Below are 16329 nucleotides of genomic sequence, written 5' to 3' on the forward strand. Positions count from 1 at the left end.
ACAACAAAAACAGAAAACGTGGGAGAAGGTTTTTAAGGGTTTCCTTAGCTCTCTCAGACGTAATTCTGAGCACCGATGAGTCCACCTCTCTCCCGTGCCGCCTCGCCCTGCCTCACCTCTGCCAAAATGCCTCAGCTCTTTCACAGCATCTGCCTCTACGAGCCTCCTGAGGTCCTCTGCTTGCCTAGCTCTGTGGATTCAGAGAAGCCGCAGACCTAGGCCCTTTCCTTGAGTGGCTCACGGTGCTGCACAGGGACATCAGGCCATATGCAATCACCAAGAGGCATGGACCTGGGGTGCTGGGGGCCCCAGCAACTGTCCCGAGGGTTAAGAGTATGGGCTCTGTAGGCAGGAGGCCTAGGTTTAAATCCAGGCCACAAACAGATCCAAGAGAGCTCCCCTGTCTCCATTGCTCCAGAGCGAGCTCAGAATTCACTTCCTCAAGGACACAAGAGAAGGATGGAGGAGACTCACAGTAAGACCAGGATGAAGAGGTTGACAGGGCATCTGACAGGGCACAGACTCTGAGCAGCAACCAGTGAGAGGCAGCCATACCACAGGAGGGCCTTGTTGTTGAGACCTGCCACAGAGGGCGCCGCGAGCAACTCCAGGGTAAAGGTCCATTTGTAGCAGCTGCAGGGAACCTCAGGAAGGAAGGAAGGAATCCCAGCTGCCTCGAGCTGATTCCCTCCCCTGCTCCTTCCCCCTTGTGATCACACTCACCTGGGTGCAGAACAAAGCAGGCCAGCTCAGCTCCCTACCAACACACCAAGCACCAGCACTTGAAGAGTTTTACAATCATCATCTGTTGAATTCCTCACACTGTAATTTCCCACATTTTGCCATAAGGATATCGAGGTCTTCTGGCATGGTCGTCTCAGTCTACCGACAGCCAGCAATGCTATAAGACACGGTGACCTCTTTTCCTTCCTGCTACCCCGGGCCCATTGGCTTTTTCCCCTCATATGAGCATAAACAAGGATGTTTTCTGGAGCTACTGCCCCATTCTTAGAAGGCCCCTTAGGCTGGCTCTACTCCGGGCACTGGGCAATGGGTCCTTATTGCTCTTGCTTGCTCTGCTTTTCTTCTGGTGAAAGGCATACATACGGCTGGCCACATCTGTCAATAGCCTAAAAAACCTGAAAACTACTGTTTGTATTAATAGTTCCCCAATCCAGCAAGCTGTTTCACCACTCCAGGTTGTTGTTCACTGCTCCCTGTCTGGGACCTTGTCTCCTAAAAATTTCCTCATCTTTCAAGGCTTAACTCAAGTGTTTCCTCAATGAAACCTTTGTAGATATTCTCTCCCGTACCCCAGGTGAAAACGACTCCTTCCTCCTTTGCACTGGAGCCAAGAGAGCAAACAAGTTCAGAGCCATGGTCTCTGGAGTCTACTGCCTAGATTCATGTACCTCCTCCGCCACTCACTAGCTGTGGAAACTTGTGGAAAGTACTTAACCTCCTATGCCTGCTCCTCATCTGTAAGATGGCTGGTAAGAGTACTTATAGAGTTGTTTGAGGATTAAGTGAGTTCATTCATGTAAGGCATTTAGAGCAGCATCTTAAATAGATATTATTACTCTCTATTAGGATTATTTACCGCACATACAAATGAGGAAACCAAGGTTCTGAGAAGGAAAGTAACGTGTCCAACGTCATAACACAGGCAGGTGACAGAGCCAGGAAGTGTCCAAAGCTGAATGTGACTATACGCCATTGGACAGACAGGCGTGCTGATGGCAGCTGGAATCAAGGACAATGAGATGGTCAACTCTTCCTCAGGGTGAGCTGAGGCTCAGTTAGTTCAAGGATGGAATTAGGCTCCTCCTCCCTGGTGCTCCCCTGAATTCTGCTGGGGAGCCTTTTTCCTAGCTCCTGCCCACAAAGGCTTATCTATCTCCCTGGAGCTCCTGTCTCCTTCACCCCTGTAGCCCAGTCACCTCATCTACAGAGCTCAGTGTGAGGACCAGGGAGGCGCAGAAGCAGTGCTGTGGTTTCAGGGCCAGGACAACTCTAGGAGCGGGTATTGTTTTTCCTGTTTTACAGAAGACGATACCAAGGCTGACAGAAGTGAAAGCCACAACTAGTAAGTCCAGAATTAAGATTCTAAATCAAGCCTCCTGGACTCCAGAGCTTAAGTTCTGTGTGTCAGATAATGTCATCTTTTATAGGTCCAGAGAGGTTAAGGAACTGGCTCCAGAGCACACAGCTAATTGGCAGCGATATTAGAAGTTTAAGCCAGATTCATCTGGCTCCAAAGCTCTTTCTCTTGCACCAATGGTCTCGGCCTGTGAGCCATACCCCCAGGGGCCAGTGTACACACCAAGTGTCACCTGAGGACTAAGTGAAGGTAAGTGTCACATAGCCACACTATCTGTCCAGGCTTATGGACAAATAGTATTGTAATTAACAAAATACAAATCCACTTAAAAGCCAACTAAATTCACTGTAGTTTTTTTCATTATGTACTTCCTTAATCACTATATACCCAAAATATAAGTTCCACCGAGTGCTCAAGGGGAGAAGGGGCAGCTGTGAAGTTTTCGGACATCTCTAAGAGCGCCATGTACTCTGCTGCCTACTTCCCTAAAAGCTCTCCAAAACCACACTTAGGTACCTTTCTCAAGGTACTTTCCTGATCCTTGGTTGCAAACTCCTGATGGAGAAGCGTCTTTTGTGTGCAGTAACTGTCCAACGGTCCTTAGCAGCCACAGGAGGCACCATCCCTCCCAGGGCTTGAATCCCATGACTCTTAGGAGCCAGTGCAGCCTCCAGCCAAGAGGACTCAAGTTCTGAGCTATGGAAGGAAGGAGTCAGGCGACTGAGTTTCTCTCTTTCCTATCCTGTCCTCCAACTCCTTGCCTGCTCGCCTGCCTAAGATAGGTGGTCTGGGGAAAAGAACACACCTATCTGGGTTCAAATCCTAGCTTTACCTCTTCCTGGCTATACGCCCTTAGGCAAGTTATTTAACTTCTCTATCTGTCTGAGAAATCTGGCAGGGGAATAGGCACCTGGACCCTGGATCTCATTAGCCCAACCCTATATTCAGTGTGGGTCAAATTAATGCTTGTTGATCTCTTGAGCGTCCCAGACCTATTGCTGAGAACTGGAAATATAGAAATAGGTGGTACGTAGACCTCAAGTGGCTCACAGTCTCGTAGGAAACATAAACATGTAAGCAGACAATTACAAGAGCATGTGAGACACTCATTACAAAGTTCTCAAGTCGTATAAAGAAGGAGGTGATTAACTATGTCTACCAGAGGTGGGAGAACTTTAGAGAAGGAGGCTTCACAGAAGAGGTTTTGAAGGATGAATAGGAGTTTTTCCAGCACACTAAAAGGAGAAAGGCAATGTAAGCAAAGGGAATAGAATGAGCAAAGGGAAGTAAAACAGCCATGTGTATTGGAAGAGGAGCAGGAAGTTTCATACGGCTGGAGTGTTAGAGGTACAGGAGATATGACGACAGGGACGCTGCAGGGCATCCAGGGCCTGCGGCATCTCGCTCCAGGGAAAGGATGGGCCACTGCCTGTCATACCTGCCCTCTTGGCTCTGGTGTTCTTCCTGTCAAAACCTGCACACCACAATCACACCCTTCCCCGGGCCTTTGATTTAAGAGTTCCTCTCGTGGCCCTGACAGTAAGGCATTTCTGTCCCACAGATTATAACTCACTCTGGGCTATTATTCAGCTCCCCAGCCCTGGCCCTGCTGCAGTTAGTCCAAACATAATATCCTTCATGCATATATTATCTGTCTCCCTATTATCTGGAATCATTTCGGAATTAAATTTCAGTCCTGCAATATTGGCTTCAGGAGCGGCGCGCTTTATGGGCTAGTCAAAGGTTAGAATACCAATCAAAATAACAGTGCCGATGCAGCGAGACATTTTAATATTCCAAAACCCGGTAATTGTAAAAGGACATAATATTTTTTCCCTGATTACCCCAAAGGCAACACATGTTAACAAGGCGAGGGAAGGAGTGAAAGAAATTTCAGAGTTCAGACAGCTGTAAGACATATTTAAAGGAAAAGCCTAGGCAGGGCACCACACCATGGGGGCAGGGAGATGAGAAGAAAGGAGACGTTCTCTCTAGCTCCATCTGTCCCTGACTCCAAACACAGCACGGTTCCCTCTGCTACCTCTGGACTACATCCCAAGAGCTCTTCCCCAAGGGCAGATGTTGCAGAGGGTGGGATGAAAAGAGAAGGAGCTCAGGATGTGCAGTCCTGAGGCCTGGGTTCTACTTTCAGCTCTACAATCCAGTAGCCCCCAGTCCCCCAGACCGATCCCTGCCAAGGCTTCAGCATCAAGCCCAGCAGCAAGCTCCGGCCTGGCCGCCTACTCACCCTCTCCTTGTGCTGCGCCTGTGCCCCTTCTCCCCCCACGTATACCTGGGGCCTATGTCTTGTCCTCTGTGCACATATTTCTGCCCAAAGGCAGCTACAGTCCCTAATCCACTCGGCCTCAGAGCTGGCTCCCACCAGGACAGCGGCCTACAATTGCCTACTGCCCCACAGACAGCACTCTGTACTTCAGATACTGCCAAAGACCTGGCCCACTGCCCCAGTCTGGTTCCCACCACCGAATGGTCCCCCCCCAAAATAAAACAAACACCTTGCAGGGACCCTAGATCTTCATGCCTCTTTTGGTTTTGTTCGTTTTTTTCTAAATTAGTTTCTGAATAGCTCCATGAGGGGCTCTGCAGCTCATGCCACCGCCATTCTATAAAGCGTTCCAGCCTCGGTCAGGCTGCTTTATCCCCACAGCACAAAAAAAGTGACCGAAACAACAGAGTTTCAGCTCCTTCCACTTCTGGTGGCTTCCCAGCTAGCTTAGCCCACTCGCTGGAGCCTCCAATCTGCATCATCCCGACCTGCTGACCTGCCTATGGCCCCCAGCAAAGAACTTCATTAAGGCCTAGAATTTATTCCTCCATAAGCCCTTAATTTATTACTGCGCTGATTGGGACTCTGAATGCTCCAAGGTCAGGAAAAGTCGTGCTCAATTGTAGACACCAACCTTCCCTTTAGCAGTTTCTCCTGCTGTCTACTCCCAGGGGAGGGGGAGGCAGAAATGCTTCTTAGAGGGGCCCCAAGAAGGCCTCATCCTCTTTACTCTGTCACAGCTGGTCCCAACCCCACTCCCTTCAGAGCACCCGGAAATTGCAGCAGGGCACATAGCACAGATGGTCAGGGGAAAGTGGAAGAGCAATCTTCACACCCTGGTACAGCAAGGTCTGTTAAATTCCACGTGACCCCCATCTCTACGTCTAAGCATGACTGGCTGAGCCCCGTCGGCCAGGATAGACTCAGAAGCCTAACGCTGCATGCCTGCTTCCCCAAAAGCCTCTCTACACAGGCCCAGGCATCACAGGGAAGGCCAGACCATCCACAGGGAAGACACGTGCATGGCTTAGACTGAATGTACACGGATTGTATATTGCAGGCATACATTTATACATACAGTTAGACCTCTGCATCTGTGCATATGCAGGGTGTATATATCCACATATTCACATCCTTACGGAAGTCTCACTTGACCTATCCATTTCTTGACCTCTGATTTACAATAACCCTCTCCTCCACCCAACCTGAGCTACCATGGGCACACCTTGGAACCTGCCAACACCTAGAACGGCCCCTGCTCTGAAATCACTAATTCAGGTATCCTACTGTTTAACCATAATTTCTTATCTTTCCATCTGGCATGCTCATCTATAGGCGTATACCTGTTCCTTACCATACGAGGATCTGTCTATAATACTTTCCCCACATCCATCAGGCCCCCTGCTGTCTTCCCTTCCCTCAATATCCAGCTTGGGTCTCATAGTCAGTCCATCTTGGCAACCACTCTCTTGACAATATCTTCAAGCCCTTTGTTCTTTTCATCTCACTTCTTGGCAAAAGCCCCACCCTGGATGAATCTAAATGTCTGCCTTCCACATGCCCACAGCCAGGCAGCTGAGCTCTGTTGAATAAAAGTCATGCAAGTAAACAGAGTGCTTCACTAGGAATCAGTTATCAGCCTCAGCTGGACCCTCAAGAGGGCCTAGAAATCTTACTATACTTCTCAAGTCAGCTCCCACTTCTATTCTTTACTAAAACACTAGCAATCCTTTTCCACTTTCTGCAAACCTTCCCAGCCCTCCCCTATTAGTTATCAGCAAATGACTCATCTCCTACTTCACAGAGAAAAATGAAAGCCATCCGATGGGAACTACTTTAACTTGCCATCACCAAATCCACAAGCCTACCTGCCTCTGCATACATCCATCTTCTCCTTCCCCCACCACAATGGAAGAGGGACCTTCCCCCTGAAGAGAGCCACTTTCAAGAACCTGGGTTTCCATCCCGTCTCCTCTTACTTTCTCAGAGACCTCTCTCACGCCTATATTTTCAACCTCTCCTTCTCTAATAGGGCCTACAAACAAGCACATTATGTTTAAAACACAAAACCTGCCTCAACCCAAAACTTGCCCCACCACTGATCTCGTCCTTTCTCCTTCAAAGACACATTTCTGAAAAAGCTAACATTTCTCTATCTCCTCATTTACTCCCCAATTCACTCGTGTGGCCCCTGTCCCTATCATGCCATCAAGAGTTTTGACCAAGGCCACTGAAGTCCTTGTGCCTAGGTCTGCTGCCCCTATTTCAGTTTTTACATCACGTGGCTCTCTCTGAGCTGACCAGTCCTCTCCGTCTGAAGACTCTTTCTTTCCTTGGTTCCTGTGACACCACACTCTCAATCTGCCGACCTCTTCGTCTACCACTCCTTACTCGCCTCCTCTTTTTTATTCTGCTTTGCTCTTTGGCATGAAGAGTCAAGCAAAACTAAACTTAAGTTCTAGCTCTGCCATGTACCAGTGTGAGACACTGAGCAAGTTCCATCATCACTCTGTGCCTGTTTTCTCAACCTGAGAATGCGAAACATCACAGTAACTACAGTCCAGGGTTGTTGTGAGGATTTGGTAACGTAGGTACATGAGCCGAGTGGCTAGGTTACCACAGTGCTGTCCAATACAAACCTAATGTCAGCCACATGAGTCATTTATGAATTGAATGTCCAGTTCAAGGAAAAAGAAACAGATAAAATTAATTTTAATAATATATTTTATTTAATTTAGCATAGCCAAATATTTTTTCAGTATGATATAAAAATTATTGATGAAGCATTCTGTATTTTTTCATACTAAGTGTGTAATTTTCACTTACAACACAGCTCAACTCAGATGCTAAACCTTCATCAGAAATACTTAGATTTTATACAGTTAACAGTTGAAAATGTAGATCCACCAACCTAGGTTGTTCTAAAAATACTGAAAAGTTCTGCAAGAAGAGTTTTTATTTACATTTAAATTAATTAAAATTAAATAAAATTAAAATTTTGTTCCTCAGTCATACCTGCTACATTTCAAGTCCTTTACTGCCACAAGTGGTTAGCGGTATCTACCCCAGGTATGTACCCCAATTTTTTTAATGTTCACTTTACTCCACCTTTCTGAAAGACCTACAGGAGTACCTGTTTTCGCTAACTGAAAGAAATCCAAAGAGGATTTTCGCTTTTACAAAAATAATGAAAAGCAAAACTAGTGTCCAGCATTTGTTTTGCGGCATGCTTTTACTACATGTTAGTGCTGTTTTAGGTTTTACGTGTTATTTGGTATGATTTAGTAGGTTATTTTTTGGGTCTGGAAACGCTCAAAAAATTTTCCATATAAATTAATGGTAACTGCTTCTTTGCTTTATGCCATTTTGGCTTATGAAAGGAATCACAGGCATGCTCTACTTTCAGATAGTGGGGGAAACGTGTATACTGGGCAACACAGGTCTAGCACACAACGTACAATCAATCAATAAAAACTATTTATTATTACTACTATCAGTGACCACTCCTTCTTCTCCATTTCTGGCAAATGTTGGTATTTCTCAATGTTCTGTCCCAGGTTCGATTTTCTTCTCACCCTATACATTCCACTCCTATGGCTTCGATTATCATTCATACACCAATAACTCCCCCAAATCTGTATCTCTTATCCAGAGCCTACCCCTGAGCCACAGATCTGTAAGTTCAACTACCTCAATAGCTTCATAAAAATGCTTCAAAGGCATGCAGACCCAAAATGTTCTACACTGAGTTCCTCTTCTCTTCCAACCCCAACACTTCTCCTTCATCCATTATCTCAGTAAATTCATTCCAATTTCTCCAGTTGCTCAAATCATAAACCTTGGAGACATCATGGTCTCCTCCTTCAACCCTCACAGCCAATCAATCGCCATCTCCTGTCTACTGCACTGTCAGTTCTGTTATACACTCGTTTGAAAAGAGCAAATTTGTTCCAATGCAATTGATGTATTAGGGAACAATTTTGCATTTGTTTATATGTGATTTTGTCTATAAGCAATACTAGATATACACAGGAAACTATACCCCACTGAACAGAGCTGTGTAAGAATATACAAAATGCACACATGCACACACCTCAAACATATACCAGCTACCCAGATCACCCCATGTGTCACAAGCCACACCCATCTGGTTACAACTTTCCATCCAATTTCAGAGAACTCTCCTTCCACCACTTCACAAAAACTCAAGCTGCAATCCTTCTCATGCCCATTTCCATAAGCAAACTTCAGGCAGAGTACCATATTTATTGTATTACATATGTGTTTCTTAACCATTTAACATGTAAAATTATGCTACAATTTTTATTAGATTCCTATCTTTTTTAATGTGTCACTGATGAAGTTTGAGTATTGTGCTCCTAACCCCATTTTTATTACAACTTTCCATAGCATGGTGACTTTTAGAAACATATATATTACATTACAGCAGAACTGACTGTACCGTTTAACATCCTAGAATCAGTTCATTTCTGTGCATTTCTAATGTTATCAGTTGAATCCCAGTAACTCATCTTTCACCAGGATTACAGCAATGGTCTAATTCCGTGGTTCTCAATCAGGGACAGTACCTTTCCACTCCCACTCATCTAGGCCCTTGGAAAGGTATGGGTGTATGGGGGGGGACATTTTTGGTTGTCACAATGACTTGGAGAGGAACACTATAGGCATTCAATGAACAGGAGCCAGGGATGCCAAGTTCAGCAATGTTTCCCACGCGATTTTTGTCCCACCCCAACATGCCAACTGCAGCACAATTAAGAAAAACCAGTACTGGTCCCCTACATCTATTCTTGGCTCTCTCTACCTTGCCAGAGAAAGCTTTTTCAAAATGTAAATCAGATGATGCCGCTCTTATGTTTAGTACCTTTCAACAGCTTCCCCTTCCCCTAAGGATAAAGATCAAAATCTAAAGTGTGGCCTATACGCTCCTGCCTCCCCCTCCAGTTTCCATCCCATGCCCCTCTCCTCTCTTCCCCACAACCACTATGTTTCAGGCAGTCATCCATTCAACAAATAATGATTAAACATGTACTGTGTGCTAGGAACTATTCAAAGATGGGGATAGAACAATGAACAAAAGAGACAAAAACTCTCTGCTCTCATGGAACTTACATTCTAGTTCCACGAAGCTGCCAGGCTTCTCCTCACCTCAGGGTCTTGCCACATGCTTAGCCAATTCCTACTCATTCTTTAGATCTCAGCTTAGCCACCCTTCCTCAGGGAACCATTCTTCGACCCCACCCCACTAGGTCGGGTCCCCCCATGAAACAATCCTAAGACTCTGAACTTTTTAGTGCTACAACACAACTGAAATTATTTAATATCCATCTTTTTGTTATATCTCCAGGGCCTACCATCGACCTGGAACACAGAAGGCACTCATGAAGATGTGTGTTTATATGCATGAATGTGTCTTTACATTTTATGACTGTTATGTTGTCTGTGTGTATTTCCATATATTTCTGCAGATGATTATGTGAATATGCATGTATACACATATGCATGTATAGATACCTACATACAATTTTAGGTATGCCCACTTAGGTTTATTCACTCATATGACTACACATGTGCATATTTATGTGTGTGTGTGAGAGTGTGCACACACGTGCATATGTGTATTCTTCTGGCCCCTCAGTGACAGCTCTGACCTCCTGGAGGGAACTGGGAGCAGGGCCCCAAGTCCTCTCTAAGCTGACAGTTCAATAAGAGTATAAGATCATTCAATGACACTCCAAATGTCAGCAAACATTGGCTTGCTCCACTCTGCTACAGGGGAAGTAGGTGGAGGCGGGAGATGTGGAACCCTGGTCACTGAAAAGCTGCTCTTCGCTGATGTAACCACACCATTACTGGACAGGAGAGGGCAGCTGAAAGACAACATTTAGCCTCTTCTCAGATTAGAGGCCTTAGGAAATGAAGATGGTGAATTGAGTCCCAGTTGCTCACTTACTAGGCAGGTCTCGGTGGCCAAACAGACCAGGACCCTCCCCACTTTTCTTCATGGGGCAAAGCTCTGTAGAAGAGTTGAGGAGGAGAGGAGAAGGAAGGGAAGGAGGAGGACTAAGTAAGATCAAGGACAGGAGAGGGCCCTGTAGATAACCAAGGGGTGGGTCACACACGGGCAAAGAAGGCAAGGAGTAAGACTTTTGCATAATACTCCCACAACCTTGGCAATGACCTCTCTCGCTTTGCTTTCCTTGTTACTCTTTTTAAGGGAGCAGGAATCGTTGTGCAGCCTGCACTAAGTCATGCAGTATAAAGGTCAAAAGATCACCATGCCCCTAGACCTCCAGGGCCCTGCAGCCTCCCTGATTTGAATGGTTGCTGGCAAGGACTGGACCAAAGTCTGGAATTAAGACATCTCTCCTGCTGGGCGCTCAAACACAGCTGGAACATGATGTGGCTGGAGAGCAGAAAGGAAGGGCTGGACCCCTTATTATTCTTAGACCTGCTCAGTTTCCCTCCAGGAGGCAATCACAAGGCCAACTGGGTAGAGAATCCTCAGTTTACTCTGGTGCCTGTTCCCCCTCTATGGCTCAGCAGGCTGGCAGAGAACCAAACTGAACAGGCTCAGGACAACGCCTGTACCCCCAGCAGCACCAAGGTAGCCCTGAGTGGCAATGTTACCACATGGGTCGGCTGCTTTCCTGCCTTTCTGCCAAGGAACCTAGAGGCAGGGAGCTATCCATACACCAAAAACTCTAGTGAACTTCACAGAGCAATTGTTCATGGTCAGTGCCTGCCTCGCCTGGCCGGGCCTTCACATTGCATTTGCCAAGGCCAGTAAGCAGCCTCAGATGCACTCTGACAGCTGGCATGCCGTCTTCCAGGAGCGCAGGACTAGCCACACCCGCACACGCAGCTCTGCCAAGTCCCGCATGAGAGGGCCTCTATGGAGCCAGCTCTCAAACACCAGCCAGCCAGCCAGCAGTCATGCACTGAGTACATAGGCTGGACCTCGCCCTGCTCTGGCCACCGGGGACACGAAAGGAACCGGACTCAGTCTCTGTGGTCCAGATGGACATGGCTGTAAGGAAACACCCAGGGACTCAGTTTCAACACTAAGATCCAAAGTGCCAAGGAGCCTCAAGGCAAGAGACTGACTGCTAAGCTTCTCAGCAGAAGTGATACCTGAGCTGAATTTTTAAGGAGAGGGAATATGCCCGATGGAAATGACCAGGAGGCACTTCTGAGAGAGGTGAGGCCACAGGCCAAGGCCCGAACGTAGGGCAGAGCCTGGCCTCCTAAGCATGGCAGGGCGTAAGCAGCTGCTGTTCAGGGGCACAGGCGATGGCGAGGAGAGGGAGGTCGGAGTCAGGACAAACACGCCGGAGCGCAGAGGGCCTGCAGACCCGGGGAAAGCAGAGGAGTTCCCAAACGCTGCCACAAAGAATGGCTGCCCCGAGACACAGTCCCAGGTCCTTCTCTCCCACTGTTCCTCCGCATGCTCGCGGACTCCGGCCCCCCACGCACCAAAAGCACACTGCTCCTCCTGTCTAGAAAGCCTCCTCTCCTCCTCACATCCGTACCTTGCCTCCCCTGAATATGCCCAGTTCAAGATGCAAATCCTTACAGTCCTAGCCTGACCCTCAATAACTTCTCTCCGCTCTGTGCCCCTGGGAGCCACGACTCTGACCGCTGGTGTGCTCTCCCTTTCCTGAGCTCCCTGGGAGTCACTGCTGACTGGTGCTATGGAGTTCCTGAAGCTGCCTGCCCAGAGCTGCTGCTCTTACGTCAGAAGGATTTATGGGGATGAGCCTCCCTAGGGGCCTGGGCCTCCTGGAGCAAGGATCCCGCCAGAGCAGAGATTTGGGGAGTCTATTTCTACATCTCCTTTCTTCTGCTTATGTAGAAAGTGCAGCACACACTAGGAAAGGACAGTTTTCTGGGTGATTCCTTCTCTGCCAGAGTCCCTTCCAGCCCACAGCCTCAGCCCGCTCCCCAGGTGCTTGGGGCTGCAGCAGTGCTAGTGTCCTCCCTTACGCTCAGAGGGAACTGGACTCTAGTTTCCATGGCCCTTCTCACGCGAGCAAAGCTCTGCTGTGGCTGGGCAGGACCAAAGCCAGCCTGAACCAACTCTGCCTCCCAAGCAGAGGGCGATACTAGAGCCAGTCAGGAGGGTCAGAGGCCACACTCATGATCACATCAAAGAAGGAAACTTTCCCAGAGGCTCAGGGAGCAAACATCTCTCCTGGGGGTAATGCAGCTCAGCCCAGAGATCCAGGAAGAACCTGGAAAATCCCCTTAATTGGGACCTCTCTGCACATCTGGGCGACGCAAAATAGGGAAATGTCCTACTCCACCCAGCAGCCTAGTCCCCAAGCAGCTCCCCACTCCCAGAAATCTCCACAACCTTCCAGTGCATATTCACTAGGGAAGAGGGAAAGAGGGATGTTGAGAAAAGAGCAGAACAAAAAGAAAAGGAAAGAGATGAGAATAACAAAAAGAAAAGACAGAAATGAGAAAAGAAAGCAAAGGAGGAGAGAGCTGAGGCACAGGAGAACCAGAGGAAGTACCCACGGGGGGCTCAGACACAGTACCTTTTTCAGATTAATCCACTGCTTGAAGTAATCTGCCACTGGCAGGCCCAAGTACTGGCACTGGCCTGGGAGCCTACAAGAAAGGGAAGAGAGAACAAGTTGGCCACACCCATGTCCCAGGTATGGAGCCTTAAGCTAGGAAATCCAGCAGTCTATAGGGCAAATAGACCTCAAAAGGCCAACCCATCAGCTGTGGGTCCCACTCCACCCAAGAAAGGCACCCCACCTCCAGCATCCTGGACACTGGGCTCCATCCAGCCCTCAGATCCGAATGTGAGAACCTGGAGACTCTATTCAAAACAATATCAGCAGCTACTATTTTCTGATTGCCTACAACATGTTACATACCTTACTTACATGTTCATATTGTTCTTCAGAACGATACTGTGAGGCAGGTACCGTGGCCTACATTTTACAGATGAGAAAATAAGACTCAGAGGGGTTACCTAAGGTCCCACAGCTAAAATATGATAGTGCCACGAACTGAACTCCTGTCTGTCTCACTCCAGAGCCTACGTTCTTTCCAATGCACTAGTTTGTTGTTTTGTTATAGCAGAGAGGCAGAGATACAGACAGGAGGAGAGCGAGAGCACGTGAGTTAGAGATAGCTGGGCAGGGGCTTCAGTTCACATTTAAGTCTCTAGCAATTGGCTTTCTGCAAATAGAGAAGAGACCATGCAGAAGAATAACAAGAGGTCAGAATTTAAACCAAGAGTCTGTTCTTATTTTTTCTTTAAATTAGAATTTATAAACTATCTCTCCTTCTAGCTGATGATGCCATTTTATCCACACAAATCCATTCACCCAAATATGTACTGATGTTTATTTAATAAGAGTAAGGCACTTAGAACTCAAAAGGCTAAGACTTAACTCCTGCCCATAAAGGGCTTCCAGTTTGTTCACTAGAATGGACTATAAAAGAAATAGACAGAATAGCCTTAACTTAGAGCATTGGGGTACATGGAAGGACGGAGGAAGATACCAGAAATATCATCTGGGGCAGAACATCGAGTTTTCTTGCTAGGAGAACAGCCTGGCCACAGGCAATAGAGAGCCTCTGAAGAGTTGTGAACAATTTACAGATTGCTCCGAGGCAACAAAACCAAAGCACTGAAAAACGCTGGTAGTAGCCAGGAGACTATAGACAGTAGCTGTAGTGACAGTGAGCACGTAAAGGAGATGTAAAGGAGAGCTTGGTGACTGAAGGGGATGTGGAGCCCAAAGGTTTGTGGCTTGGCTTAGTTTGGCTTCACGCTGCTCACTAAGACAGGTACAAAGAAGGAGGCAGGGGCAGAGGCAGGGCACATGTGACATCCAGAGCAGACCGACTTTCAGTCAATTTTATTATTGTTTTTAAATTCTCTGCATACAGTATATCCTGTTTCTGCCCAAACCACTACCTGGCCCCTGGAAGGAGGCACGAGTCTGGGAATACAGTTTTAGAGAGATGCCTGCCACATGGTAAGCACTCAATATCTGTTGAGTGTGAGGTGCTTAGGAGATATTTGGCAGCGGGATAGTTATCTCAGAGGCAGCTGGATGTCCAGTTTTGAAGCAAGGTCTGGACTGGAGATATAAAATGCTGAATCATTCATGCAATTTTAGTAAAGTTAAAGCCTTGATAATGGATAAGATCACCTGAGAAGAGCATGGAATGAGAGGAGCAGAGGACCCACGTCTCCTAAGTTTTACTGAGCTAAAATGAATCCAGGCCACCTCTTCCAGACCATTGCCACACACAGGGAAGTCACTTCTTCACGCAGCAGCCAAATCTAATTTTGGACTCCTTCAATTCTTAGAACATCCTTCCTTAATACTAAACTATAACCTGTCTCCTTGTAACTTCCACCCACGAGTCTGAAGTATGTCTTTAGAAACTATAGAGAATGAGACCCCTTGCAGAACCCTCCCAAGATCTGAAAGCCCAGGAAACTTCCCCCCCGAGTTCCCTTCTCTAGGTCATATACCCTCAACTCCTTCAAGAATTCCACAGGAGATAATGCATGAGTCAGGACTCACCCGACTCCCTCCCATTCCCAGAGGGAAGGACTCCAGGACCTTTTTCAGGGTATCGGTAACCCAAGGTCACACATGCTCTTTTGACCCCATTTCACATCACAAACTATGGTGAAAGCAAACTTCCCCTTTGTGGACCCCTATATATAAAAGTGATTTTTTTAGCTTAAAATGCAGGTCATTAGTCAAATGCCATACAGTGGTCAAGCAAGATGAGAGCTGTGAAAAACCCAATAAATCTGGTGTCAGTAGGCTGGTGGGAGCAAAGGCAGCCTGCAACGTGTTTAAGAGTGAGAAGAGATAAGAAAGTGGAGACCACAGTGAAACTCCTGTTTTACAAAGCGTGGCAATGAGAATCCAGCTGAGATGACTGACTCCACCCCAGAAAGTTCCAGTTTTCCCTCCATTACTCTTCAGTTATTTGACAGACACTAAAAGGAAGTTGATCCCCTTGTTTCAAGCACTATAGTAAGGATTCCCTTTTCTAAGACCTGAGATATCTTACCTGAAGGGAAGGTTCCTCTCAAACATCTAAGTGGCACAGTGACATTAACTACAACCAGTCAATACCCTGGAAGGGAAATGCTGGCTGAGGCCAAGGTGGTGAAGGGGTATCCAGGTAGGATGTGCCCATGTGGGAACCAAGGACGAAGACTAAGAAAATCAGGCAAGGTTTTGAAGGACGAAAGGCAGCCTTAGCAGCTAGCACGTGGCTGCCTAAGCAGCAGAACTATAATGTCTGGATAATTTTACTATTTCCTTCAATTTTTCTTTCATGGTCCTTATCCTTGGTATTTGTGAAGATGCTTATTGAGCTCACCTATTGTTGAAAAATCACATTAAGACCTGTGAGTGAAGGGGGCACTAGAAGCAGCAGACTCTACAAAGGAACAGGTCAGGGGGACTGGCCCACAAAAGGCAGGGGAGGGGTCCTGGGGCACCTGTTATATTCTCCCTTAGCCAACCCCAGTGCCCCAATTCTTTCAGGTGATACAGGCCAGGAGTCCTGTTGGCTGTGGCTAGCCCTGGGGGAGAGGGAGGCTCCCTCTTCAGCAAGATTTCCAAGGTAGCCATCGGCTGTAGACATTTCTACCCAGGTAGGAAGGGTCTAGTTCAGTAGAATCCCGCTTTTTCTTCTTGGAGGTTGACCTATACCAGAGGGGCCACATCGAGAACAGACTAGACAGACAGATAGTCAGGTTGGACACTAAGCCTCAGATGACTCAGCAGCAATCGTGAGTGCAGTCGGTACCTAGTGAGTGGCTGCCTGAAGCAGAGGAGAATGGGACTACCATTCTCACCCGGGGCTCCAGTCACCTACAGGTACACATATAGTTTGCAGACTCACAGGCCTTCTGGTT

General features: G+C 47.2%; 1 protein-coding gene across 8 annotated transcripts in view; it reads right to left on the reverse strand.

The window, feature by feature from the left end:
- ERI3 (ERI1 exoribonuclease family member 3) overlaps positions 1–16329 on the reverse strand; it is a 122556-nt gene that overhangs the window by 44505 nt on the left and 61722 nt on the right. For 7 of the 8 annotated variants that reach the window (XM_019751164.2, XM_019751163.2, XM_074334604.1 and 4 more), the window contains one exon: positions 12953–13025. In XM_019751164.2, the coding sequence (XP_019606723.1) occupies positions 12953–13025 (73 nt within the window). Of the gene's footprint in view, positions 1–12952; positions 13026–13300; positions 13358–16329 lie in introns of those variants that run through there. The other variant, XM_019751160.2, reaches the window with a different exon arrangement.

This window comes from Rhinolophus sinicus, linkage group LG06 (genome assembly GCF_036562045.2).
Source record: "Rhinolophus sinicus isolate RSC01 linkage group LG06, ASM3656204v1, whole genome shotgun sequence".
Taxonomy (NCBI): domain Eukaryota; kingdom Metazoa; phylum Chordata; class Mammalia; order Chiroptera; family Rhinolophidae; genus Rhinolophus; species Rhinolophus sinicus.